Here is a 26,733-nt window from a genome sequence, read left to right as displayed (position 1 = left end):
ACAGGCAAGTGTACTTCAAAAATGATTAGCCAGCATATACATGCAATTTTACAGCCAGCTCCTCTGACTTAAGTATCAAGACATTTCTTCTTCAGTCTTTTCCTCAAACCTCATTAGATTCACCATTAACCTCGAACTAGTGATGGCTTGTTTGGGATGCATTACAGTTAAGCCTGTGGAAACAGCACCTCTGTTTTATTAACAGAGGTCCCATAAAAACTTGCATTTTTTTATCAGCGTGACAACATTCTGTCATACGTATATTGCCCTTTAGGAACTGAAACATTAACACGTGCCTATTTTATATTGCTAATGTGAGCTGGAGGCACAAAGAAATAGGAAGTTTCTTAGATACAGGCTTTCAGTTTCTTTTAGCAGTAAGTCAGCACTAGTTGCCCAGTTCTCGGTGCCGAAGTCTGCTTTAAAACTGGATGTCTGTCTCAGTTTCTTCTCATAACATATCAAGCATTATTCAGTAATCTTATCTGCCATTTGACCAAGTTTTGTCAGTTTTATTTCTGTACTTTGCATCTGAACTTCAGAAAGACTCTGCAAAGAATTCCAGTATTCCCAATCACTTTTCTGATATTTAAGGAAGGCTGTTTCTCATGTGTGTAATTACAAGTCTACCAGCTGTAGCCTACCACTCCAGCAAGATCTGTTCCTGCACAGATAACATCTTCCCCTCTGCCTTAAATCACACCATCCACTGGTTGTGCAGATGAAAAGACCAGCACCTGCAGGCACTATCATACTAGAAGGCGGGTCCCCAAATTCATGGCCTTACAGTATCCAGTGGAAATTTTTACTGAAGCGCGTAAGATTGTTCTCCTAAAAGCCCACATCCAGATACAAAGTAAGTTCTCGGAAAATACAGATCTGGAGGACCGCATTCTGGCTCAGCTCCAGATCTAACATATAGTAAAGGGTGGCAACATACAGCACAATGCCAAGAACTAGAGACCCAGGGTACTGTAAGCAACGGAAAACTCATCATGGAAATACAAATCCCAAGAGCTTCTGATTAAGTCTCCTAATTAAACTACTGCGTACCACTTTTGATACTCATAGCACCACTTCTCTGCCTTTTTTAGTTTTTTTTTAGTGTTCCCATCCTTTGCCTGTTCAATTTCTAAACACTTTTTCAAAAAGCTCTCTTCTACTGCATCCTGATAAAACAGTGGCAACTATGAGATCATGACCTTCAGAACAGTAATACATACAGATAAGCAAATAACTGACTTCATGTTTCAGTAACCAAGCTCAAACGTACACTCCAAAGCAACAAGTATCAACCATGTTATTGCTGTATCTCATACCTTTAAAAAGAAATCATAATATAAGACATCAGTTCAAAATGTTTCCTTCATATACACTCACTTTACAGCCAAAACTACTTCTTGAATTTGATTAGAATTTCTAATAGTTTCAATTAATCCACAGCTATGTTTCTCAGTGAATAAACTAACACTCCTTCCTGATCTTCTCCCTGCTCAGAGATTTACCCAACCTTATGCAGGGTTTCCAAGTCATAATGCAATACAAACTTTAAATAAGGAGTTCTGCTATTGCCATTAACAAAAAGCTTCTGAACATACTTCTAACTCATTTAGGAATAACTCATAATGTCAGTCACTCACTAAAGCTTTTGATTCTCCCTTAAACCTGTGGCAGACTTCTTGGATGGGTGACTTCAGAGGTGAAGTCCTGGCCCTGCTGAATTCACTGACAAATACACAGCTCCCATTGATTTCAATAGGGCTCAGATTTCCCCCATCACCAGTAGTAGGCAAACTCTTTTTCCCTCATTGTATTTTCCCATTAGAGCGTTACGTTATGTTGTTTCCAAACAGCCTAGCTTGTCTGTCTGTGCTTGCACTTCATCCTTGCTGTGGGTATACTTTCTCCATGCGGCCACCTGCTCTTGCATATGGAAAATTAACACCCGCCTGCACATACACACACATCTTATCTTTGCATACTATGGAAGGAAATATTACTGGAGTAAGTAAACATTTAAACAGAAAATTATTACTTAAGACGGAAATAACAAAAACATGGCCTTGAAACATAGGCAATCTTCAGATGACTAAAGGCAGTTAAGCTTCAGATTTCCAGCTTCTGTAGAGGCTGATCACTCTTGGGACTTGTGCATGGTATGCAGAGTTCTCAAGGACAGCTTGATTTCTGGCATCTCTGGACAAGTTGGAAATTGTAATTGCAATCACAGTGAGCTTCTGTGCCTGGAACTGACAGGCAAACAGTTCCCCCTCCTAAGTGGCTATACTTAGAGTGTGCGTAAGTGGGAGGCAGAGGGGAGACTGCGCAAAAGGGAGTCTACAATCAGATGAGTTCGGTCACCCCTTGCCTCCCACCCCCAGCAACTTAACACGATGGAGTGAAAACCTGTTTGAATCACAGCTGAAGCACACTGCCAGGCAGCGCAGCAACACTGCTGTTCATTATCAGCTATTCTTACAGAGATCCCTTATACCAGTTGGAAAGGAGGATGTTTACGTAAATGACAGCAGAAGAAGATAAGGAAAAATGTCTCACTGCTGCCATAAAGGATTTCATTTGATCCTAAATCTGCCCCATAAACCGAGGTTCAAGATTAACTTGGTTGTATTTCCCAAGCAGCCGTGCAGTCAGTGGAATGATTGTGGGGTGCCTGGATGTACTATCCAACTACTGTTGGTAGTAATGTCTTTTCAGACTTTCAGAAGCATCTACAGGGACTGTTGAAGATCTGGGTCAAACACTTGGCTAGGTAGCATGAGATGTACACAAGGAATTAAAAATAATTTAAGGGACAGACAAAAATATTTCCCCAGTCACCTACATAGTCATATAAGGCAGGATCTTACAAGGAGACTCAGTGTAAAAGCATCTGTATCAACTGAGAAACTGTACATTACAGACTGTGTCCACAGGGAACCCCAAGGGCTCTATGAAAGCTGCCGTGGGCCAGGGAAGGAACCCAAAAGCTTCAGCTTAGAACCCTCCTATGTCTAACGCCAGTGGTGGAAACCAAGAAAAGGTAAATCTTCTCTCACCTTCCCCGCCTGACTAGTTAGCTGTATCTCCAGTGTACTTTCCACAATGGCATCTAGACCTACCTGAAGAAACAAAAAAATCATCTAGACCTATCAAGATCTCTGGGTTTTCACCTGAACAGGAGATAAAATTCTTTTTTGCTAGTCAGCTACGTGATTTTTTTCCTCTTGAAACCCTGAACCAAAGATAAGTTTGATATGTCTTGAGGACCTGTCTTTATTATAAGACGGGCTTGTAATTTAGGAAAAACTGTTTCTCCTTTTTGCAGTACAAGACAACTGACTGCTTTATTAATTTAGTTAATTAGGCCAGACATAAAGAAAAGATGTGGGTATCAGCCCCCTGTATGCAGCTTTAATTTGTTTGCTGCATGCCTGGTGGAGGTCATTGTCACTTATTACCTTTACACTTCACTTGACAAATGCTCTCTTGCACTCTGAATGCTGCTCCGAGAGACAGCAGGGAACTACAGTAAGTCCAGGTGAAGTCAAGAAGCCCCCTAGATCTTAATTATAAAACCATAAAAGGAACCAACTACCTCTGAAGCTCTCTTACCAGGAAACAAATGAGAATGGGAAATTTATTTCCAACCATAAATCCCAAACCCTTCACTTTAATTTTTCCCAAGTTAACTTTCTCACCTAGCTAAGCAGCACTGCTTTCTATTATTAGCTTCTGGCCCAATATCAGCTGACCACCATCAGTCAAACTGTCTTCATCTCAATGAGCTCAGGGACTCCCAAGGAACTCTGTGTATGCAGACTTGTGCTTGCAGCCTCTAATTATTTTCTAACAGATAATGGAGCATTTAAGTTCAGAGAGGATAGATTAAACTTGTAAGTGGATCAAAACCCTGGACAGAATCACAGCTCACAGGATTACTTCCTGGAAACATCAGGATTAGAGGGCTAGAGAGGAAAGGCCCTCATCAACTGTCTGTTTTCCCATGACAAGTTAGTTTAAATATTTTTTTTTTTAGCCTCAAAGATGGTTTGCTATGCTTTCCAACTGCAGCATGACTTTAGAATGGATTACATTATCAGTCGAGCATCTGGTTTAATGTTAAAGCACCTGATCAGGCCAATGGCTACTTGACTTATCAGACAATCATAACAGTCAAATCATTTGAGGCTGAGGAGGGGAAATTGTTTTCACAAGTGAAATTAGAAGTCCCTGTTCTACTATCAAGTAGCCTCTTAGCTGTGTATTTGCCTTTTTTCCTCACAACAAGCCTCTCTTTCCTCCCAAACACTCAGGACCCTCATATATTCTGTTACCAGCCTTAGGGTGAGGAGTAGGATATCCTTGTCTCCTGATACCCTCTGTGTCAGCTGGTGACTCCCCTCCCAGTCACGCTTGCAAGCTGCAAGCTTTCCCAGACTGCAGACCAGTAGCAAGAATGCCTGCACTCTGAATCAAATTCCAGCGCCCTTCTGGGGATGATGAAGCGTGACCAGCCAAACAGGGAGGAGGAACTACGCCCCACAACTTAAGTACCTAACCATTTCAACACCTGAAGGGAAATTCATAGACTTTGAAATTATTCCAGAGATAATATGTATTTAGAAATATGTGGAAAAAAGGTAAACCTACATTTTACAAAACAGTAGCAATAACCTCTGCAAGGTGAAAACAAATCCATAGAAGTCCACATGTACATTCTGCTTCTGCCCTGGAGAAGGCGGTATGGGTTACTTACTAGACTTCAGCTTGCACTGCTGGAACAGACACGGACTACTGCAGTGATAAAAACTATGTAAGAAAGCAGGGAGCAGAGTAAAAGAAAGAGAGCCAGCTGGGAATGTGTGGAGAAAGCCTAACAAGTAGACTCTGCTGCAACTCCTCAAAGAAAGATTCCAAATATGGGATGTACTTTTTGGTGATGGCCAATTCATCATCCCCTGATGGGAGAAGGGTGGGAAGTGTTTGGCCATAGCAGGTGCTAACATCATGCATTATATCATTATAGCCATTACAGATCCATTAGTGGGTGTTCAAGGTGCTGAAATGACAGCCTAGTAGCCAAATTGTTGTTCTTTACTCTTTTAGCATAACATTTAGCAGAATTTCAGCAGCTCGCAGAGCACTTTTAGACTTAAATTCTGCCAACATTAGAAGTTTTAACCAGAGCCTATGGACAATGCCATTAACATCTGTACTAGCTATTTCTGTAGACACTGAAATGTCCCAAATACTCTCTCTGTACACAAACTGCTGTTTACAAGAGGCTTTACATTTTCTAGAGCCTCTCTAAAAGGAATGCTAAGTTTTACTTGCAAGTACAAGGACATACACAATGGAGTAAGAATTAACTGCTGACAAAAGCACACCTGTACTTGACAAGTACAAAACCCCCAAAGTCAAGGGTGTGACTCATATAATGACAAATCCTTCCCACTAACCTCCTCTTCCCATTCACAACCAATATGTCAGACACTTATTTAAGAGTTAACCCCCACTATGTTCATAATGGCACTTAGCCACCTATGTGCCTTTAAAAAGTCTGATACAACTGCTTTTAACCAACAACTACTCATAATACTCTTTTTACTGAAATCACAACTGATCCATTTTGCTTTCATATGTACACTTACATTTTCCTCATAAAATAACACCAGTAAACAGTATCAAGTTTTATCCAGACAGTTATACTGACCAAAGCCTTGGAGTGAGAATGAGTAAAACACACTTTTCTACTATAACTGACTCTTCAATGAAAGATAATTAAGTTATCTCCTCATAATAGCTTAAAATTTTAAAAAGTTGAAAACTATGTCCTGTCTGGGACAGAGAGGAGTGGTCACACTAAAACCATAAACAATGCCTAGGTCATTCTCTTTAAAAATGTGGCTTGTTGCAGGAAATGAATGACTGGGTTAAGAGGTGAGGACGGCAGGAATGTCTGTATGATTGCATGAGCAATTGTTTCAAAAGAATGAAATTAAATCTTCAACAATGCGGTACAGCAAAGGATGTTACAGACCACTGTACATATATCAAATGCAGCATTGATACAAAACATCTTTTTTCTCCTTATTGTCACTTATATCAACTAATGATGGAGTCCAATTTTTTTTTATTATGATTAAAAATAACCTTTAGGTTATTATTAACATCTAGGACTAAAAATAACTTTAACTTTTCTCTCACCTTGTTACCACTGGGTCAGAGACTCATGAGAAACCTTTTGTAGTGTGGCTGTACCTTACATAGTTAAAATCTCCAGAGTTTCCAAAGAACCTTCATAATTTCTGAGCCATTTATCAGATGTTATGATGCATACACTGGAAGGAAATGTGGTCCAGTGAATTAAGTCAGCTGATCAAGCTGAGCTATGAAACGTCAGACAAGTAAGTCTGTCTTTTAACCAGGACCTTATGTTTTCTTTGTAGAGCGCTTCAAGGTTAATCAATATCAGAGAAAGAGATATTACTATTATTTCTCTATCAGACCAGGGGTCAGATCCTAAGCTGGTGCAAGTTACTCTGTTCCACTGACAATTCCCTCATTTTGAGGCTGGAATCTACATCACTGACTGCCAGCATCAGACATGGAGTGCAGGTTGCATTCAGTGTCCTTGCACTCCCTGCACGTTGACTTCAAAAGTGTGCTGAATACCAGCTTTCCTCTTTCTCCAGCTCTACCATTAACAATACTCTTGACCATTATTTTGTTCATTAAGCAAACATTTAATACTCTTTATCCCTTTAGTGCAATTAATTCCTTTTGAACAGGGCCAAAATGTCCTTTTTTTAATTTAGTTGTGCACAATGATTACTGAATGTCATCTACATAAATGTGCAGTTCTCTGTAAAAAGCACAGGAAATCCCTTCACCTATACAGCCTTCGTTCAATTGTCTAAGAACTCACACATGATAGTTTGTCTGAAACAGCTAAATCCATAACTGTACATTTCTATTCATTTCTAGATGGAAGAATAGCCTATATAACGAGAGTACATTCTCCTTGTGGTTTCCAGTCTCATTAATGCTAACCAAATTAAGCCTATACACTGAACAGCTCTTCAAGACTTAAAACTCCTATGTAATTTTCAAGTTCACAAGAGGGATTTACAAAAAAGTGCAAATTTCTGTGATTTGTCAAAAATTGTCACTGAATAGGACATACACATTCACAGCGTCAATGAGGCTTGATGTTGACACAGTGCATAATATCTGTGAACATAGAACATTCATGAAAATTATGATCTTGACCTCTCAACAATATTTCAGATTAGTAAAGCAAAACAGCTTTTAATATCCAGCACATTTTATTTTCCCCTCCCTGTTATGCTTTGCTGCTGCTGACAGCTCCCAGATTCTCAGTGCTTAGTTCTCAGGAACACTGAAGCAGAAGAGAGCTGAGGCTAAAGTTCTGTTCCTGTGAGGTCTGCACCAGCTGAGACTCACATACGTGGTAAGATGCTCCCCTACAACTCCTTCTCTCTCATCTCTAGTTGCTCTGCCATGGAAAGATAAAATAATCTGGCACATGAGACAGAGGAGTTTCAGCCTTCCACTGATGGGAAGACCATTTATAAGAAAACTCCAAGCATCTTAAGGGTCCGTGACATCTGCACAGTGAAAAACCCAGCCCTTCATTACCATAGCGCTGGCATTACCCTGGTAGCTCAGGTACTTATGGTTCTGGAGTGGAATGATCTACATGCAATAAACTAAACAGGGCAGAGCATTGCCTTATACAGATCTGCCTAGCTCTATAGCTTCAGAGAAGCAGCACTGACCTACCCGCAGCTGAGGTGTAACCTTAGTTGATTGGTTTTGGTTGGTTGGTTTTCTTTGTTTGTTTGTTTGAACAATGCTGCAATAGAGAATGCTATGGATATGCATTAATACTGAGACAGCTTGTCAAAGACTAAGGGAAGGAGGCAAATGGCCTACACAGAAAATCTCAAGAGCTGAGTTGTTCTAGGGACATGATACTGTAGCACTTGCTGAACATCAGCACAATACTGGTCCTGTGTACAAGCCTCCTTCTACTATTTAAATATAAGGAAAGAAAACTGGCAGAAACTCCTCTTTACAATCTCAGTGGACTACAGAAAGACACGCCCCCACCAAAACTCAAAGACACTGATCATCTCTTACTTACATCCATAAACTCCACATTGGCTTTTGGACCAGTGGTCTCATTAAGGATCTTAATGGCCACAGGAATCTTTACGGTTTCTCCTTCGGGGACCCAAATACCCTAGAAAAAGAAGAAAAAGTGACATAAGACTAATAAGACAACAATTACAAAAACTTCATGCAGAGTTACAGTTCTTTTTGATGCATTCTGTCACATTATGCACATCAGTTATGAACCTCAGAACTGAGAATACACAGAGCTATAAAATAATAAAAAACCTACAAAACTAATTCTTACACCAGAAGTAAACCCTTAGGTAAAATGAAAGATTTTTGTATCAGTGAACGTCCTCATCAGGCCCCCTTGATTTTCCTGTCCACAACCAGGTTTCTAGAGAGTAATGTCAGCACGCCAGTGATGCGCATACTTTTTCCATTGACTATTGATTCTGATAAAATTAAACAAAAAATCTGGATTTTCTCTCTGGATTCTGATGCTGAACTCATTGAGGCTATCAGGAAATTCTCAAAACTGATTATCACCAGGTCATACTCTCATGCAGAGACAGGACATTCTAAGAACAATATATTTAGGGGCTATTTCTCTAATTAATTGATATCTGAGAATTAAAAGCTTAGATGGCTAAAGAGTAAACTTTAAAATTAAAATTCACAAGCTGTGTGTCTCCCAGGCTACTTTTCCATCCTTCTTGACTATTGCTGTGTTCTTGGCAACCTCATGGTACCCATCTCTACTACTTTATTATTGTCTAAGTATATTTAAACTGATTATTCAAAAATGTATTCCCATGACCTTGTAGCTGTAGCGACCTGGTCTGTACTTCCTCCATCTCCTCTCCAATTTGAAGATAGATGCAGTATCTGTCCTCCTTCAGTGCTCTGACCTACCACCTTGATTTGGCAGGTTTGGGTTGCTCCCAAAGGGTTGGGTGATTGGTTTGACTTGCCCATTAAGCCCTACTTCATGCCTTTGAGATCTGGACATGACCAACAGATCTTAAAAACCCCCATCTTTAACGGAAGTATTTTTTCCCCTGTTGGTTCTGCTTTTATATCCTGGCTGTTACAGGGTACATTGGCATAACTCATCTTTTCTATTTCAATGGAAGAAACAAAAAGTATTATGGTTTAGCTAATGACAATATTGTTTTACAAGGTATTATTGCTATTACAAGATCCATGTGACTTGTGAAATGAGAGACAAAGTTTATCTAGCTTTCCAAAAGTGTATTGTAAAGCCATTATGTAACAACAGAATGAACAAACTTTGATGCTGCATTTAATATCAAGACAGCCCAGCTTGTGTAGTCCTCTTGCATGCAAGAATGATTGTGGCTGACACTCCTTTTCTCAGCAAGAAATAATATCTGCATGTGTGATTAAAACTGAAGTCAACATTTGAGCCTGAAGATGCACTCCTCCCACACAATCCCACTATCCTGAGTTTCCCAGATAAGTAGGGCTCACGAACCCATACACAACACAGGGTGCTTTGCTGCAATGCAGAACTTGACTGTTCAAAAGTTACATGAGGGAACTCACTGCTGTATGGTGAAGACTCTTACCTTGTATACAGTTCCAAAGGCTCCGGAGCCAAGAACCTTTACTCGTTTCAGCTCAGTTTCCTTCAGGATACGAAGCTGTGCTTGATTGGGTGCTGTGCCACTTGGAGTCAAGGGTTCCACAAGCTATGAAGGAAAATCCAACAGTCTTAAATATGTGATAATGTGAAGACCCATCAGAAGTTTATACTGAAAACAACCAATCCAACTAAATAGTGGAATAAGACAGTGGTGGGATCTATTGACCATTGACCTGCCAACTTGTGGAGGGATTTCTCACCTTCAAAAGCAAATAGCAATGCTATGAAACCAAGAGACCCAATAAAGAAAATCCTCACTCAACATGTCATAATTTCCACCAGGAACTGCGTGATGGAATTACGAACTGGAAATTGAATTGGTGTCGCAATAACACACCCAAGGACTTTTGCTAATGGAGGCAGTATAAATATTTTCTACATGACAGAAATACAGCATTTATTATCAGTGCACCATATTCTATTTTTGCCCATTTCAGTGTCTTTTGAGTTGGCCACATTTCTTTTTAATAGCCCTGACTTAATGGCTCATCACGTTCTTATTCTGTTTTGGGAAGGGACTATTTTCCGAACTTCTGTTATACCACACAGGAGGGCAGCTTTAAGGAGAAAACGTCTTATAGCAGACCACTAATTTATAACAGCCACTAATTTACTGCAAGAAAGGCACAATTAAACAATTTGCTTAAGATGTCCCAAGAAACTGTAAATGAACCACAATGGCACATTCAGTTAAAAATGCTCTCAGATCTCAACGTTATACTGTCTCTGCCAGAAAAACAATGCTTCTTTAAAAAGAAATTAAAAATACATGAAAGGGACAATACTCTAAACAATGAAAAATAGCCTGTTCCTTTACAGGATGAGGAAAATAATTCAGGGCTACTCCTACTCAGATTGGGTTGAAACCACTGCAGCATTTCAAAGCTGTCTGTTTACAAGGCTTAATGCACCATGCTCTGCAGTTTGAGAACTGCTTCAATGGCTCCTTGAGCATCATGAACTACTTAATTAGTTGACTTAATTAACTACTTAATTAGTTGACCAGACTAATTAGTTTTGTTCAGGTAAAAATACCAGTATCTGGAAATTATTGGGGTAAGAAAACAAAAATCAAACAGCAACAAGTCAGGTTATCACAGAAATAGTCTGTGAGCTGTACTTTTTTTACAGTGATTTCTCTTTCCTCCTTCCCACTTTACATGTCCAGTACTTACACAGTGAAAGAAAGAAGGTTCACTGTAAAAGAAAAGTAGACAGACTGGCAGTACACTTCTGTATTTTCAGTTTGCAAAAGGTGAAAACAGCTTTTGTGCCACAGTCCACCAACACAGGTACGACAGGGAGAAGCATTGTGGGGGTCTAAAAAAGTGTTTGTAGAGTTTTACAGAGACTGATCTACAGAAAGAATAGGTCTGTTACAGCCTCCAGCTAGAAACAGAGACTTTAGCTGAAGCGACAGTTGCTTGTGTGTTTATCTCAGGATGCTCATGATTTAATCTTCAGTTTCTAAGCCAAGACAACAGCTTCCCCACATGTTCAGTAGGAGGCCTTGGTCCCTCAGGAACTACTGTCAGCCACAGCTTTTATCTGACCAAATGGAGAATGAGAGCTGGACTTCAAAGCCAATACCTCCCAAATACAATGAAAAATACCTGCTTAAAATAATTTATGCTTAAGTAGGGGCTGATGCAATAGCAAGATTTATGTATTTAAAGGCACCAAGTATTGTCAAGCTTTCTATACAGCTGAAGACTATTTAACAAGCAACACAAATTCTAGCCAAGCATAAAGATACTTAGGCAAACAGACTGGGGATACGCAAATCATTTGCTCCCAGGCTCTACAGTGGTGATGAGTGGGAGCAGGACCCTTGGAACAGAACAGAAAACAGCATTGTTAACAAAGCCTTGTCAAAGAATCACTATTCCCAAGCTTTATTGTCTTAACAAAGGAGGACCCTAATTTAAATATATCATCACTTGTAAAGTGTCTCAAGTGTAGGACTGAGGAGATGGTAGTAATCACCTTTGCTGTAGCTGACAGATAACGATTTAATATTATGTTTAAATATACTTCCTAGATTGCCCCCTCCACTACCAGCATTTCAAAGAGCAGGATGGAGTGGGCACCACACTCTTTCCTATAGCTCCACTACACATTTTTGCCAGTAGAATTGCGAACTTCATTTGGTTAAACTCTGGGAAGTATCTCGGCTTAAAAAAATACATTATTATTACTGATCATGACTACAGGCTTTGACAAAATCTGGACCACAAAGGCAATGTAGGCACAGGGAACAACAGTTAAGTGACAGTCTCTGCATTTAAGCATTCCTGATGAGCTTAAGTTTGCTTCAGAGCTTGCTGAAGGAACTTTCTTCAGTCTTAAAAGTTGACCTCAGTATGCACTGGATGAAAACCTGTAATATTAAGCATCAGAGCTGCTAAATGTATTGATGAACTGGGATAGAAGCTCAGTTGAAAGCAGGATGGAAGTTCAAACATCTGATGGAACATGACTTCGTGATCACATGGATCTTTTTTGGTCTTCAGAAGCCATGAATCCATGTATGTACAGAAAAGTAGCATCTTGAAATAGCTTCATTCATTCCATCAGTTTAGTCCTGATGTTAGCAAAAAGATTTCTACAGACCTCTCTGGTAACTGGATTGAAGACCTGAACACCTTTAATATAACAGCAGAACGGCTCTGCACATCTTTTCAAATACTCTGTGAGATGAAGCACACTCTCACCTCAGTCTCCAGGAATCTTCGCAATGCTCTCTTCTTTTTAATGCTTTTGCGCCGAACATACACGGCAAATGTCAGGCCCACAATGACGATGATGAACAGGCCACCAATAACTCCCGCAGCAATCAAAGGGGTTCTAGCAATCAGAATCACAAACTTTATTTTTAGGTAGGGTGAGAGACCGAAGAACGGGTAGGTACATAAAACACAATCACTTGGAAAGCTTATTAACTGCCTTATCACCAGAATTTGTAAGTCAGTCCAAATGGGAAGTCAGGGGAAACACATTAACATATGGCATGACTTTTCTTGTTTTTAATCAATATACCAATTCTACTTTTTTCAAACTGCCATGCACATGTGAGGAGTCGTGTGGACAAGGAGACACAACATGCACTTTGATGGCAAATGCAAATCTGCAATGGCAAAATGAGGATAAAAGTACCTGCAGTTTTCCTGCAAGAGCTTTAACTATGCTTACTCTTTGGTTCCATCTAGATTAACTCATGGGCTTGTGCATTTAGGGGAAAACAAACTAATGAAAAATTCCCGAACTACCAGTATGATGTGCCTTCCTGAGTATGGAGGAAGTGAGAGGCAACTTCAAACATGGTGTTTCATAGACAAATCCAGAGGCATCATACTCGTACACCTTCCTCAAGTAGAGGATATTTATATTTGAACAATGTAATCCATGACTAGAACCACACACCCTCTTGGAACTCCTGGTTCATTACTATTACACACAAACACCTTGGTCAGGGGTTATGGTTGCACCCATCTGGTTTTGCTGTGGCTTTTCAGCACAGCCAAATCCCCGACCAAAAGACTGGTGTGTTGGAGCTAAAAAACTCTGTGAACAATGCCAAGCAAGGCTCAGCTTTTGCACAAGACCTGTTGTCCCCCCACTACTCCTATAACTCCTTTCAGCTTTCCAGGCTCTTGAGCAGCGTGAGCTACAATTACTAATTTGTTTTTCCATAGTGATAAGATATAGTAGGCTGGCATCACAGTAGGTGCTACACAAGCACAAAACAAAAAGATTGTCTCGGAGAGTCACTCCGACTTAGTTGCCCACATTTGGAGACTACCTACACAGTCAGTGGAGAGAAGCAGGCTCCCTCTGAAGAAAAAAGTCAAGCAATAGTTGCTCTGACTCAGTTTTCTTTCTCTCTCTCCCTGCTCCATCTCTAAAGGGTGGGTAGCAGCCTCCAACCCAAAACTTTCATTTATGCATTTTCACAGCATACCAACAATTTACCAACATAAACACACTCACAGCATTTAACATCCCTCCAACAATGGCTGGACAGTAGCTGAAAAGATGGGTAAAAAGAGACAGCATGACAACTGCAGAGTAGAAATGGTGCTGAACCTACTGCTTGGTAACTACAGGAAATAGGTTAACTATTCTCAAGATTGTGGAAATATCACTGCTATGCTTTAACAGCCTTCCTTGGTTATGTCTGAACGATGATGAAAGACACATTATGGCCTATTAATAAATATGTACCACACAGCTATTGAAAATTTAAAGGAGTCTCCCACAGAAATAGTGAATTGATTTATTTGACCCTTTATTCTTCTTTTTATGCCCTACCACAAAGCAGAGCAGTGGGAAGCAGTGCCATCTAACCTAGTTTGGTATATTAAGGTGTGTCTACAATACCACTGAGTACCATTTTGAAGCCCATCTCTGTACTGTCCTAACTGTCCCTTGTTACTGCAGTTTGGTTCAGAGAGGTCTCAAAGCATGCAACCTGGATTCATTTCAGATACAAACCAGAAGATAAGTTTCTGGAGTGCACCTAATGTGCTCCAACCTCTAACTGGCATTAATGTCCACAGGATCAGACTAGAGCTAACCCAAAGAAAAATCCCTTGCAGCAAACATAGCCTAGACATTGGGACCATTACCTATTTCATCCTCCAGATCCAATCCTATTGTGTCACTCACTTCATGTTAACAGAGACAAAGCCTCATACTCCCACATTCAGTTATTAAAGCACCATGTTTAAAGCACCACTATCATGTTTGCCCAGGGAAAACACATGAAGATTACACAACTGTAAGGCCTATTATAGTTCAAAGACTTTGCGATAGAAACCGTAAAGACTGCAAATAAAGGAAGCTGAATGTTGTCTGGCTGTGAAATGGATTATGATCTTTGGGAAACACAAGTCCAGTACCACCTACTCCTCAGGCAGAGACACTCCTCCTTCATCTAGTTTGGCCTTAAGACACATTGCCTTTTCTAATCCCCTTGGTTACTCTGCCAATTTTGAGTGCAGAGCTCGGATTAAAGGACCTGGCATATCCACCCAAAACAACGCTCCTCTTCATTTGCATGTGCTTTCCATGATACTGATGCAAGAAACTCTTTAATAAGCAATTATGAAAAACACTGGACACCAAAAGACTTCTATGGAGCTAGTACTGACTAATGGTCTTGAGCAGAGGAATTTTTTTTTTTTTTTAATGCTGTATGAACAATGATGTAGTTTTTAACAACCACCACCAAACCACTGACTGACAAAACAGGCAGGAGATCTCTCAGCTTTGAAGTGCGTATTAATAACTATCATAACAGCTGTCAAAATAAACAATTAGAGTTTTATGGTACTGTCTACAGTAAAAATGGTCCAAATGGTATTTACATGATAGACCATAATAAGGAAATGGTTCCAAAGGAGACATAATGAGTAGTGAAGAAAATAAAATGAAGTTAAACATTCTTTGCAGCCTTTTTATTGTTATAGAGTACAGGGGTTCAAAATGAATCTTTACGATCTATCATGTCAACTCTCACTGACTTTAAAAGAAAGTCCTCATCAATTTTAGTAGTGAATTGAAAAAAACTAAATAATTTTCAAAAACTTCACCAAACAAGCATTTAGTCATTAATGTGAAATATGCTGTAATTGCATATTATATCTGAATTTGCAGGAGGTACCATCTAAACACACTGTTAAGCAAGCTTAAAAAGGCAGCGTAAAAGGAATAATATAGCATGTGAGAAAAAGCATATTTAAATGCTAAACAAATAACTGAAATACAGAAAAAGTTCTATTTTCAACTCAAATAATGATCAGTTGTCTTCACTCCTAAGTCCACTATCCTTGCATAAAAATCATGACAGACACAAACATCACAGACCGAAATGGATGCGATTGTATACCATGCAGCTTCCCCTCATGCCGCTTCTGAGCTAAGCCCCAAAGTCAACAATTGCGTGTTTTATTTGCTACACTACCAAATGATAAGTCACTGCCTTCAGTGCTTTCTGGTATCATCAGTGCACTTCACTGTTGTTTCCAACCACATGTAGATGATTTTCTAAGCCGCGTTTTCTGCATGTCACCTCCCTCATCTGGGTTATTTTTACTTATGTTCATTACAGTGAGTTTGCTTTTCTATCTATTCTACTAATATCTTCAATTCTCCTGTATCATTTCTCTACTGTTTTCATGTTTGCAGTGTCTTACATTTAATACCCTGGTGAATTTCATTAACATGCTGTTTACCTTTCTTTTACATAATTGTTAAGGTTGTTTAACATGGATCCCTGCAAGGTGGTGCTGATCAGAGATGTTGCTGAAGACACAAAACCTCTCTCCTGTTTTGTTTTTTTTAATCCAATCCTTTTTTTGCATATGCATCTAACCAACAGTTCAGCTTCACATACACCTGGACACACAGATCTCCTTATCTTATAGCATTAAGGGCTTAATCCACTTACATTTTTGCTACATTACTGTCCCACATCCATCTCTGTGAAAGCAATTGGCTACATTTGCCCACCTCAGACTACTGTCCACCTAAAACTAATTCCATGAAAGTTAACAGGAGCAATGTTGATGCAGAGACAAAAATTTCACTATCAAAACCCCCCATTTTGTTAAAGTAATTTTTAAAAACATAGAGGCTTCACTTCTCTGTTAGGGCTCAAAAAGGCTAAAGTCAAGCAAAGAGAGGTAGTGCCACGTCAGTCCTGCCTGTCCAGCATAAATAATGGACAACCAAAAGTCAATCCTAGCTTACACTCCTTTCAGCTCCACCACGAACCCACCAACAGGAAACTCCTGATATGGCCACTACTTTCCTTTACACACTGAAAATCTACCCCAGAGGAAGAAAACGATCTCTGCTAGGTGTCTCTGGACTTTCACGCTCATCAAAATAGACTTAGCCGTCCAAGAAATATGGCCCTGAATCGTAACTCAACCCCACATAATTAATTTGTTATCTCCCACCACCCCCCTTAGCTGAGGACAGAAAACCCAGTTAATGATTGGAAAAGGCAGCAGCAGGGGAGGCAGCAGTACAGAAAAAAAAATCACAGCGTGTAAAATCCTGCCTTTTCAACCGGAAACTGTCTGTCTGTGGCTAGAAATTGAAATTAAGATTCTAGTACTCCCTTAGGAGAAATGAATTATATATATTTCTTTTAAAATGTGTACTGTATTTTCATATTTAGAAGCACGTAACACCCACTCCCACACACGAAAACCGAGACAAAAAGTTCAAAGTTAGTATTCCAAGATGCACAAGGATGCTCAACAGGGGGGCTCATATCATTCCATCCACTCCAAAGCACAAAACACCTGCAATTCCCACAGTGCTTTGAGACCAAGTATTAAAGCCTAATTACTGATTTAGATGAGTGTACAGTCTCATACTCTTGACTGGAGAGTGCAGCAGAAGGGGAAAGGAAATAGAATTGTGGCCCATGGAGTAGGGCTGAGAAAAAACACCTGTTTTCCTATCTTTGGCATTAACCCAAGCTTTGAAGCCAAGCTGTCAGAGGGCTTTAAGTTCCTGCCTCAACCTTCCCTACCTTCTGCTTCTTTGAATTTTATCTATATATCCAAACAGAATTCATTACAACCCTGAATATTTGTGAAGCAGTCACTTCTTGGAAATTTTCGTTATCAAGGCATTATTTTTTCCTGATAGATGATTCATTCGCTCTGCATTCCTCACTCCTTCCATCATTGGGGAGTTCAGCCGACTTTGAAGCTGCACTTTTAGAGATCTAACAGATTCCGCTAATCCTGGAATGATAATCTTAGTATTTAAAATATACAAGATAAACAACCAGACTGGGAAGCAAATTTGTGTATGTTTTAATAGCTTCTCCCTGCTGTGCAGCACTGCCCTGGCAGAGCTCTACAACCACAACTTCCAGAGTGCCTAGTGTTCACAAAATGGTACTCCCCGGGGGTGGGAAGAATTCATCTAATGTTATTCACATTAAGAGGTGCTTTGCTTTATATTTTTCTTTTTCAAGAACAAGGCTCCCTTCCCCCTTTCTCCACCTAATCTCAGGGTGTTTGAACACTGACAAATGTCACCATTTATGTACCGATCAGGAATTTTTATCATCTGTAAACACAAATTTTAACTCACAGCTGATCTCACAATTACTACCAATTCTGCATTTAATCTAGATACAGGCAAACTGCATTCCATTGTACTGTCAACTAGCTGTAGTTAAACTCTGGTTGGTGGCAGGTAGTTCTAGCCACAACTTTTCAATATGCAAAATGACCACAATGTTGCAGTCTATGTCTAGGTCCATTCAGCAGTTAAACATCAAACCCAGTTTTCACTTTGGACAAGGCTAATGCTGACAAACATATCTGTAGTCAAAATTGCTTTTTCCTTACCCACACTGGCTCCTATATTGAAGCCTTCCTCAAGCACGTATTTAAGGACTTTTCTAGATCACTATAATCAAGTTATCTGTATGCTCAAAGTTTTTTCAGCAGCTTTGCCAGATGAACAGAACATGTGCGGAACAGAGACTTGCCGTCTCTAATTGACAGTGTACACCCTTTCCTCCTCTACTATACCACTAACCAAGATGTGCTGTTGAGAGCAACTGTGCTGTTAGGATACATCAAAATGTTTTAACATATGGTGACATCATTTGCTGAAGGTTTGCACATATTTTGGTTATCAGAGTGTTTACTGAAAACAGAACACCAACAAGATGCAAACAAATACATTATGTGCATTCCTTAAACTGTAAAAGTGTGTCCTACTCATGCCTCATTTTTTAAAAAAAGGTAGGAGTCCTCATTCCACTCAGCAAAATAAATGAGGACAAAGAAAAAAAAATTAAATATAGCTTTGAAAATGAATATAACCTAGAATTCTAGACATTAATATGTATCGATTATAAATTTATGACATCTTTATTATCATTAAGCACAGACAGTGCACAATGAATTTCTTTAAAACTAGTTTTAAATCTGAATGGCATAATTTAGAACCACCACATTTCTGTTACGTTTTCACCAGAAATTACTAAGAACTCTCAATTTTAACTCCCTGTTAATGCAGTTGACTGGGAATAAATACTGAAAACTCTGGGATTACAGTATCAATATGGAGGCTTTTCATGGGCTTCTCTCCCTGTAAAACTGAAAAGCCCATATGACATCTCTTGCACTGTTTTTAAGCTGAGATTTTTCTCTTCTGCCACAACATAAAAAAGGAATGCTATTGTTAAGAACGTGCACAGTGACTTTGTTTTCAGGCTTGTACTTTAAGTAAACAGATTAACTTTCCTTGTAAAATATACCAAGTCAGGCCCCATATAATGTAGATTGATTTATCTGTGACAGAAAGCCAGTTATATCCACTAGATTGGACTCACAGGCGAAGCCAGTTCATCAAGTAAAAGAACAATCCTCTTTATAAACTTGTCATATTTCCCATTTTCTTTGGGAAGAGTAATATTTTGCTTTAAATAAAGAAAACTAGACCTGTAATGACCACGGGCGCTGAGGGACTGCTCTAAAACGAAAACCATCAACATCAGCTCAGGGTTTCTCTCTGCATAAAGCATTCCTGTTAGAAGCAATAAACTTGGCCTGCTTCTCTGCAGCCAGTTGCAGTCAACTGGCTCTACAGTTATGTCTGTGTACATGAAATTATTAATAAGAAAACATGCTTTTCTCAAATAGAAACATAAAGCACATTTTCCTGTATGACATTATATGCTGAGAGACTACTTTGTCTGGTGGCACTGCTTTCTGTTCATTAACTGTCAAACCCAAAAGTACCACAGTCTGAGGCAAAGCGCGTTACATTGCTTGAGGAGCTGGAGAAATACAAGGTAGTGCCCATATTAAATCAGTAGGTAGCCAAAACACTCAGTGGGAGCTGGGTCATATACAGAATACAAATCCTAGCATAAAATTGGCCATTGAAACTGAGCAGGAACATTCCTTCGCTCTGCAATAGGTGTTCAGGGCAGACTTCTAGAACGTTTTCTTCATTGCTACGTTTTGGTTTCTATTATATGTTCTAGCAGACATGGGCAGGCCAATTACCTTCACCCTACATCCTGTACAACTTCTCAAGCAGAAGGCGGAACTTGAGCCTAAATGGCTCAGAAATTATTTCAACCTGCTCTCAGCTTTGCTCCACCAGTGACTGTACAGATGAGTGAATACTGCAGTCAGTGTTAATAGAATTCATTAACTTTTCAGGTGGCAGCTTGATTCAGTCTAATGCATGCCATTTTTTCTTTACAGTTAACAAACAATTATGTAGATAGGTGTATGCTCCAGAGTCTGGAAAGACAATCAGATCTCAGAGGACATGCATTCATGATCAATTAGACATTCACTACTTCGTTCTCTAAAATTTTTGGTACCCAATATTTGATACAGGACACAGAGGGAAATTCCCTTCAGTTGGGTGATAAATCAAACCATAAAGAATAGAGAACAGGAAGGAATGTTCAGGAGCATTTTAAATAACCAAGAGGAGTAAACCTGTTTGAATACGGTGCTTTTCCTTCTGCTATTTTTTTTAAACACTTTCCAAATTCCACTGGTGGAAAGTGCTTGTAGTTCACTTAAGTTCCAGTTAAGTGTTTGCTAAAATCGAGCTATTCAACATACGAAAAATCCAAACCCATACACAACTAAGCAAAATCTTGCCTGTAGGACTGCACAGGTGGTTTGCCTACCTTTAAGGAGCTGCAAGAGGAAGGTTTCTCTATCCCATGCCCTTCATTTTTACCTTACTTTACAAATCATCATCTTTCTTTTGAAAATGCATTGATCTCTCTTTTTATATGATTGTTTTTTGGAATGCCAGTCTTTCCTGAGAGTAATCGTTCAGAAGATTGAAGAAGCACAGAGCGGATTTTTTGTCTAAGTGGTTGTGAACACTGCACTCTTTCCTATTCCAGTTTTGAATCATATGGGGCAGCGAGCATTTGCTTTCACAAGCTTCAGGAGTATTTCACAGTAGGGAACCTTCAAGGACTGTATTTGGGGACCAAGTCTGAGATTCTGTTCCAGATTCCCTCCTTCTGAAGTCTTTATGACTTCATGTTTCTCCTTTGTGAGAACAGATTCTGTACTTAAAGAGCCCTAACTTCTGTCACACCACTTCTGGTCCAGCTCTGCATCTACACTCCCACGAGCCATCTGACCAAGGTGAACAAGCCTCTTCACATGAGTGAGCAGTCAGACTAAGGTTCAGCACCGGACACTGGCAGAGGGGACCCCTCCCCCCCCCTTCAAAACAAAATGGGACATGATAAACTGACGACAACAGAACTCACACTATGTTCACGATCTTCAAGTTTCTTGTCATATCCAATCATTTGTTTTGTGATAAATGTAGAGTTTACATGGGTTTCAGGTGAGGTTTTTTAACAAGTGGTGGCATTAAAGCATCTTTTGGACCTGTGTGAGATGAGAATACATGGAGGATTTGTACAAGAATGTGTTTGGAAATATGCCCCCAATATATCATGCTTTTATTACATACATTCATGCCTATATATACACTCATATGATTAAAACTTTTTCCTTCAAAGTCCAAATCAAAATAGCAACACTTCAACATAGTAACGCTTCATTCCACACTAGTATAAATGTATATATAAATATAGCATGAGAGACATTTATTAGAATACTAGTAATGGCCATGATGCTCTTAACTTCAACATACATTTTAGCTAGTCCTCGTTTGAGTTCTAAATATGCAGAATTTATCTTTGTGGAGCATAGCAGGGAATAAATGCAGCCAGTGCTCATAAATATTGAGGAAAATCTAAGGTAGATAAAGAGCAGGGCATAAGGAATTTATTTTTGAGTAGATCTGAAAGCAGCATCAGGCATATCACTATTATTTTACAAGGATAGCATTCTGTCTAAATGCCCTACACGAATTATATCAATCAATAGAAAATCCCATTTGATTATGGGGAAAAACTCACATAAAATTGAGATCCTCCTTCTGACACAAGGCTTATACAGGATCATCTCCTATATGATAATATGCCCCAAAATTCTTCTATGTCTGTAACTTAGTCAGTCATCTCTCAGGAGTTCTTATATTACCAAGCAGAACAGAGAGAAACTCTGGTGTACAACTCCTCTTAACAACTCCTCTGGTGTACAACCAGTTGCAACTGGTGTTGCAACTCCTCTTAATTCCAGTCATCATGCCACTGCCAGCATTTCCCCAGAGGCCATTCAGAAAAGAAAAGTTCAACTTAGAAGCTCCGAACCCACCTACCTTCACTCCTCTGTATCCACAGCCACCCAAAGGAATCTGTTTCACTTCACTGGCTGTAGAGAGCCAAGGGAAACCAGCCTTTGTGAATATTATCCTCATCTTGTATTCTCAGCTCTACTGATGATTTTTTTTTTTTTTGCATCTATGTACACAGCAACCTCCTATCATCTTGATAGTCACAGATGTGACTTGATTAGAAAAACAGCTTGTGTCCATGGTGAGGATACTGCTCAGAGTAACCTAGACTCTACAACAGCTGTTTTATTATGATTATTTCGCAGTACAGTATGGCCCACATAAAGGCAAATGATAATTTAGTAAAACAGCTCTTCCTTCTCCCAAATTTCAGTATGATAGAACATTCCAGAATTTATTGCAGATACCGCCTTATCTATGCATCTTCCAAATGTTAAAAATACTCCTCTTGCAATAGCTGCTAAAATCCCAGAACAGAGCAGGCCAAGCATCTGGGGAAATGGTGATCCAGCTTAAAAATCTCTTTTTCCTCTTTCAGCCACAAACCCCTTCCTCTCCCCCCACCATCAAACCCCCAAACCTAAGTACCAGCCTCTCTGGCAGACAGTGGATCCTGCTGACTTTTCGTACCTTTTAGGTCTCACAGCTTCTGAAGCTCATTAGGGCTCAAGAAAACAAGGAGAGAGAAGACTCATGTATCTTTTTTTCCCACCTCTATCATAAGGGAGAGAGGGACTGCCTCTCACCCCACTTAAAAAATATATGTATGTGAAGTATTTAAGTGAGAAGATCACAAAAAGGTTGATGAAACCAGCTAGAGAGAATACACACAAACATACTGCTACAGCTACAGGTTTTGGCTTGCGTTCTTAGTAATTGCCTTTTTCTCGCTGGAATTTTCCTGGAAAGGGAAAGAGCTCCCTTATTTTAAAAATCGCTTGATTAAAAGATGACTCAAACATTGCAAAGTTTGGAATTTGGAGCCTGATCCACTGGTTGATCCAGGAAACCAAAGAAGAGAGAGTTCACGCAAAGCTGAAGTGGTGAGACAGCACTCAACTTAGCCTGCATCCAAGTCATTTACATGCGGAGGATATCGCTGCCACAGGGGAGGGAAAAACATATCTACAGGAGATGGGACTATTTTAAAGCTAGAATATTATCTCTTCAATCTGTTCTTTGTCTATTATCCTTACTGTGATTGAGACTACGCATATTAACAACTAGTTGTCCATTTTTAATGCAGGAATACTTTTTACTCCCCCCCCCCTTCAGACCACAAGGGGCAGGAAAGAGGTAATTTATTTCTGAATTTTACACTTTTTTTTAAAGGAAGGTTATTCAATCAAACAAAGCAATGCCCACTGATACAGAGCCCACTGAAATGAAGTGAAAATATCTCAGTGGCTGATTCAAGCCTACTGGGAACTTAGAAGAGACCAGTTTGGCCACTGCCATGTTGGTGAATTGCCCACCTACAATTAGACCTCTTCCCTCCAGTCTACCAGGTCACTGCTGTTTCTTTGCTTCTAACCAACCAACCTACAGGTTCCGTGTATCATGGTCCATGCTCCCAGCATTATTTTCAGATTAGTTTGCAGATTAACATGCTATAGTGCCAAAAGTAGGGATCACAATGTCTTATCTCCTCTTCAGAATGACCTGTAAGACTATAGTCAGTGACACTGACATCAAGCCTACAGGTTCTAATTTGGCTGAACCTTAACAGCATTAACTGGAGCAAAACAAATGGTAACAAATCATTAAAAACACATCCTCTGTCCTTTTGTTTGCTTCTACTTTTCCACCGTCACCTCTTCTTTTTACTCACATTATGTTGCTTTACAGCTTCTGTGCCTTCTAAGAAATATCTGTGCTACTTAATTTCAGTGACATATCCAAACATCATTAGGCTTACTACAAGTAGACAGCTATGAGTTAAAATGGAACAGCGAGTAAAACAAGAAAGTGTAATGAAAATCCAAGCAAGCATTTTAAGAGACAAGTAACACCTTGGTGTATTGCTTTGATGGCCTGTGTTTCTAATGGACAGACTCTGTCACAGGCAGGTTATTTGGAGTCTAAGACAAATGGTTTGAGGAAACAGTTCACTCTTCTTATGGTAGAAGGTTGATTGTATTTCAAACAATTTTCCTGCAGGTACTACAAGAAAAAACTTCATATAATTTACAAATCAGGGATTACATCATGCCTGGACCATGTTTAACCAAAGTCTGGCTTTTGTCCTGATGACAAGGTTGAATTTGTTCTCAAATTTCTGCATAAATGCTACAACTCTTCAGGATGAGGGATTACCAGCTCTGTTGAGAGTTATACCAGAACAGGCAAATACACAGTAAGCTCCTCACAACTCTCTGCCAATGAAAACCTTGATCAGAACTAGATAGCACCTGTTTTTCACCTTATCCCACAATCTTTCCTTGCCTGTTTGACCATTTGCTTCATCTAACTACAGAAATCATAATCTGCATTATCTTCTATTGATTAAACAGCCAATATGTCTGCAAAAGAGGTTGTTCACCAGTGCGTGAAGATCGTGTCATTAAAAATTTACATCTGATTGGAAAAAAAAGTGAAGTTTTTTGACAAAAGTACTGTCATCCCTAAAGAAAACTTCACTTTCAAAGGCTACATACAAATAAAAACAGTATCTAGATACCATGCTTTCTAAAACTTCATAGTACCAAAGATACAGCTCCACCAAAGCACCTTCCAGGCAAGGAAGGGAGGGACAATAAGAAGATTACTTTATGGATACCAGAAGGGAATAAATCTATCCCAAACCCAAATGCGGTCCCTGCATACAGTAGATTACATGGCTTGACATACTAACTTTGATCTGAAGAGATCCAATTAAGCAGACTTGACTGTATAAATACTTACAACACAAGCATACCAGTACCAATGTACTGTTCTGAAGAACCCCAACAAGACCTTCCCATTTTATGCAAGAATTGCAGCTCCTTTATCACCTGACAGGTCATGGTGAGTAAGCCAGAATGCAGAGAATTGAGTCTTGGCTGGACTCTAAACTCAAATACATTTGTCATGTAAATTGTCTAAATATGAAAAAGCGACAAATCCTGCATTACACAGGTAGATAGGATTTAAGACTGCAAGCTTTAGTTCTGATTTATTACATGTTAAATATTAATGAATTATTAAGAAACCATTCACTGAGGTTTAAACAACTCTACATCTCACATATTTCTAAAGCTCTACAAATGTATTTTTAATAATAGATAATTAATTTATAACAACATTAAATCTAAATTAAATCCTCATTCCAAGCCATAAAAGAAACCCATTGGAGAGTGGCGAGATATATACTGTTGCTCTATAATAAGGTCACTTCTTCATGGCACAATTTTATTTCTGCATCATATATTATTTGTGTAGCCAAACTAGTACAGACACACAACACAAGGCTTATGTAGCCTGATAAGAAATAAAAGCAGTGACATCTACAATAGGGCTGTGTGTTGTTTTCCATTCTAACAAACCATTTTCAATTTGGAATTTCCTAATGCTTCTTGCCTTTCAGCAGTGACCTGTCACATTTGGCCTAATTACTTCTTATTTTTTCTGCTCATAGTTTCAGTTAAAATAATTTAGTCAGTTTTCTGAACAAAGAATTTTCTTATTTTAAATTTATTTGAAAATTTATTTTGCAACTTGTGGTAGCAAAGCTACCCCCCCCCCCCAACAAAATAAAGCTTTTATTGAGAAGTCTCTGCAAAGAAATTGGTTATGACCCGACAAAACTCCAGTGCTTGGTAAATACTGTGTTTAGTGCATTCTGTATATTTTCCATGACACACTTCATAAAACTGAGAAGCTTGCTGTTAAGGTGGGGCTGAACATATGCATACAGCTCACCAAGTTGGACCTTTTACTCAAGCCACAGAGGGGTAGGACTTTAATGAACACTTAGCATGAACTTCAGGGATAACAGAGGCACTATGAAATTCATGATGTTACGTCGTGTGGTAAGCAGATCAAATACAAGTCCCTGCACATTTCTGCAAGAAACCTGCTTGCTTGCTTTGTAAGACTGGGCGCTGCACTAATGGTTCTTCAGAGCTCAGCAGCTGAAGAAGGCACAAGGGCTGGGACATACCGAACATGACAATAAGGACTGCCACACCTATATCCACAAGGAGACATGCTAAGAGAACTTCTGTAACCTCACTGTGGCATTTCTCTGTTTGACGTGCAGCACTGCACAATCATGAATATTACCCAAACTCATCAAATGAGCACAGCTGCTGAGAAACTTGGTCTAGGAGTATCAACAATCTCAATATACTGCAGGAGTATTTTGCTCATTTTCCACTCTTTTATAACAAACTACTAGGAACATCAGATTTCTGGCCTTATTCCATCCTGTGCACTCTCAACAGGATCCTCAAACTACTGGAGCCACAGAATGGATTTTAAAAAGCACTTGTGTACCAAGTGCTTCTAGTCCTTTCACTCTTCCAACCTTAACAGTCTATTTCTCTCTGTAGTAGCAGATCCTACCAAATCCTTCCATACTATGAGACCACACCAGCCAACCCTGCTGAGTAAAGCAGATGAAGTAGAAACCCTCACAGATCCCAGGCAAATCTTTCTGAATATGTTATAGAACAGAATTTTTAATACAAGAGCTTTTTTTA

General features: G+C 39.4%; 1 protein-coding gene across 10 annotated transcripts in view; it reads right to left on the bottom strand.

Annotated features, from left to right (window-relative positions):
- The window catches only part of ERBB4 (erb-b2 receptor tyrosine kinase 4), a 649,063-nt gene that overhangs the window by 124,638 nt on the left and 497,692 nt on the right, over positions 1-26,733 (bottom strand). For all 10 annotated transcript variants that reach the window (XM_030018184.2, XM_030018186.2, XM_030018189.2 and 7 more), the window contains 3 exons: positions 12,526-12,658; positions 9,735-9,857; positions 8,171-8,269 (listed from right to left, as the gene is read on the bottom strand). In XM_030018184.2, coding sequence (XP_029874044.1) covers positions 8,171-8,269; positions 9,735-9,857; positions 12,526-12,658 — 355 coding nt within the window. The remainder of the gene's footprint in view (positions 1-8,170; positions 8,270-9,734; positions 9,858-12,525; positions 12,659-26,733) is intronic.

This window comes from Aquila chrysaetos, chromosome 6 (assembly GCF_900496995.4).
Source record: "Aquila chrysaetos chrysaetos chromosome 6, bAquChr1.4, whole genome shotgun sequence".
NCBI classification, from domain to species: Eukaryota; Metazoa; Chordata; class Aves; order Accipitriformes; family Accipitridae; genus Aquila; species Aquila chrysaetos.
Note: the sequence above shows the minus strand (reverse complement) of the source record. Positions and strands in the feature narration are given on the sequence as shown.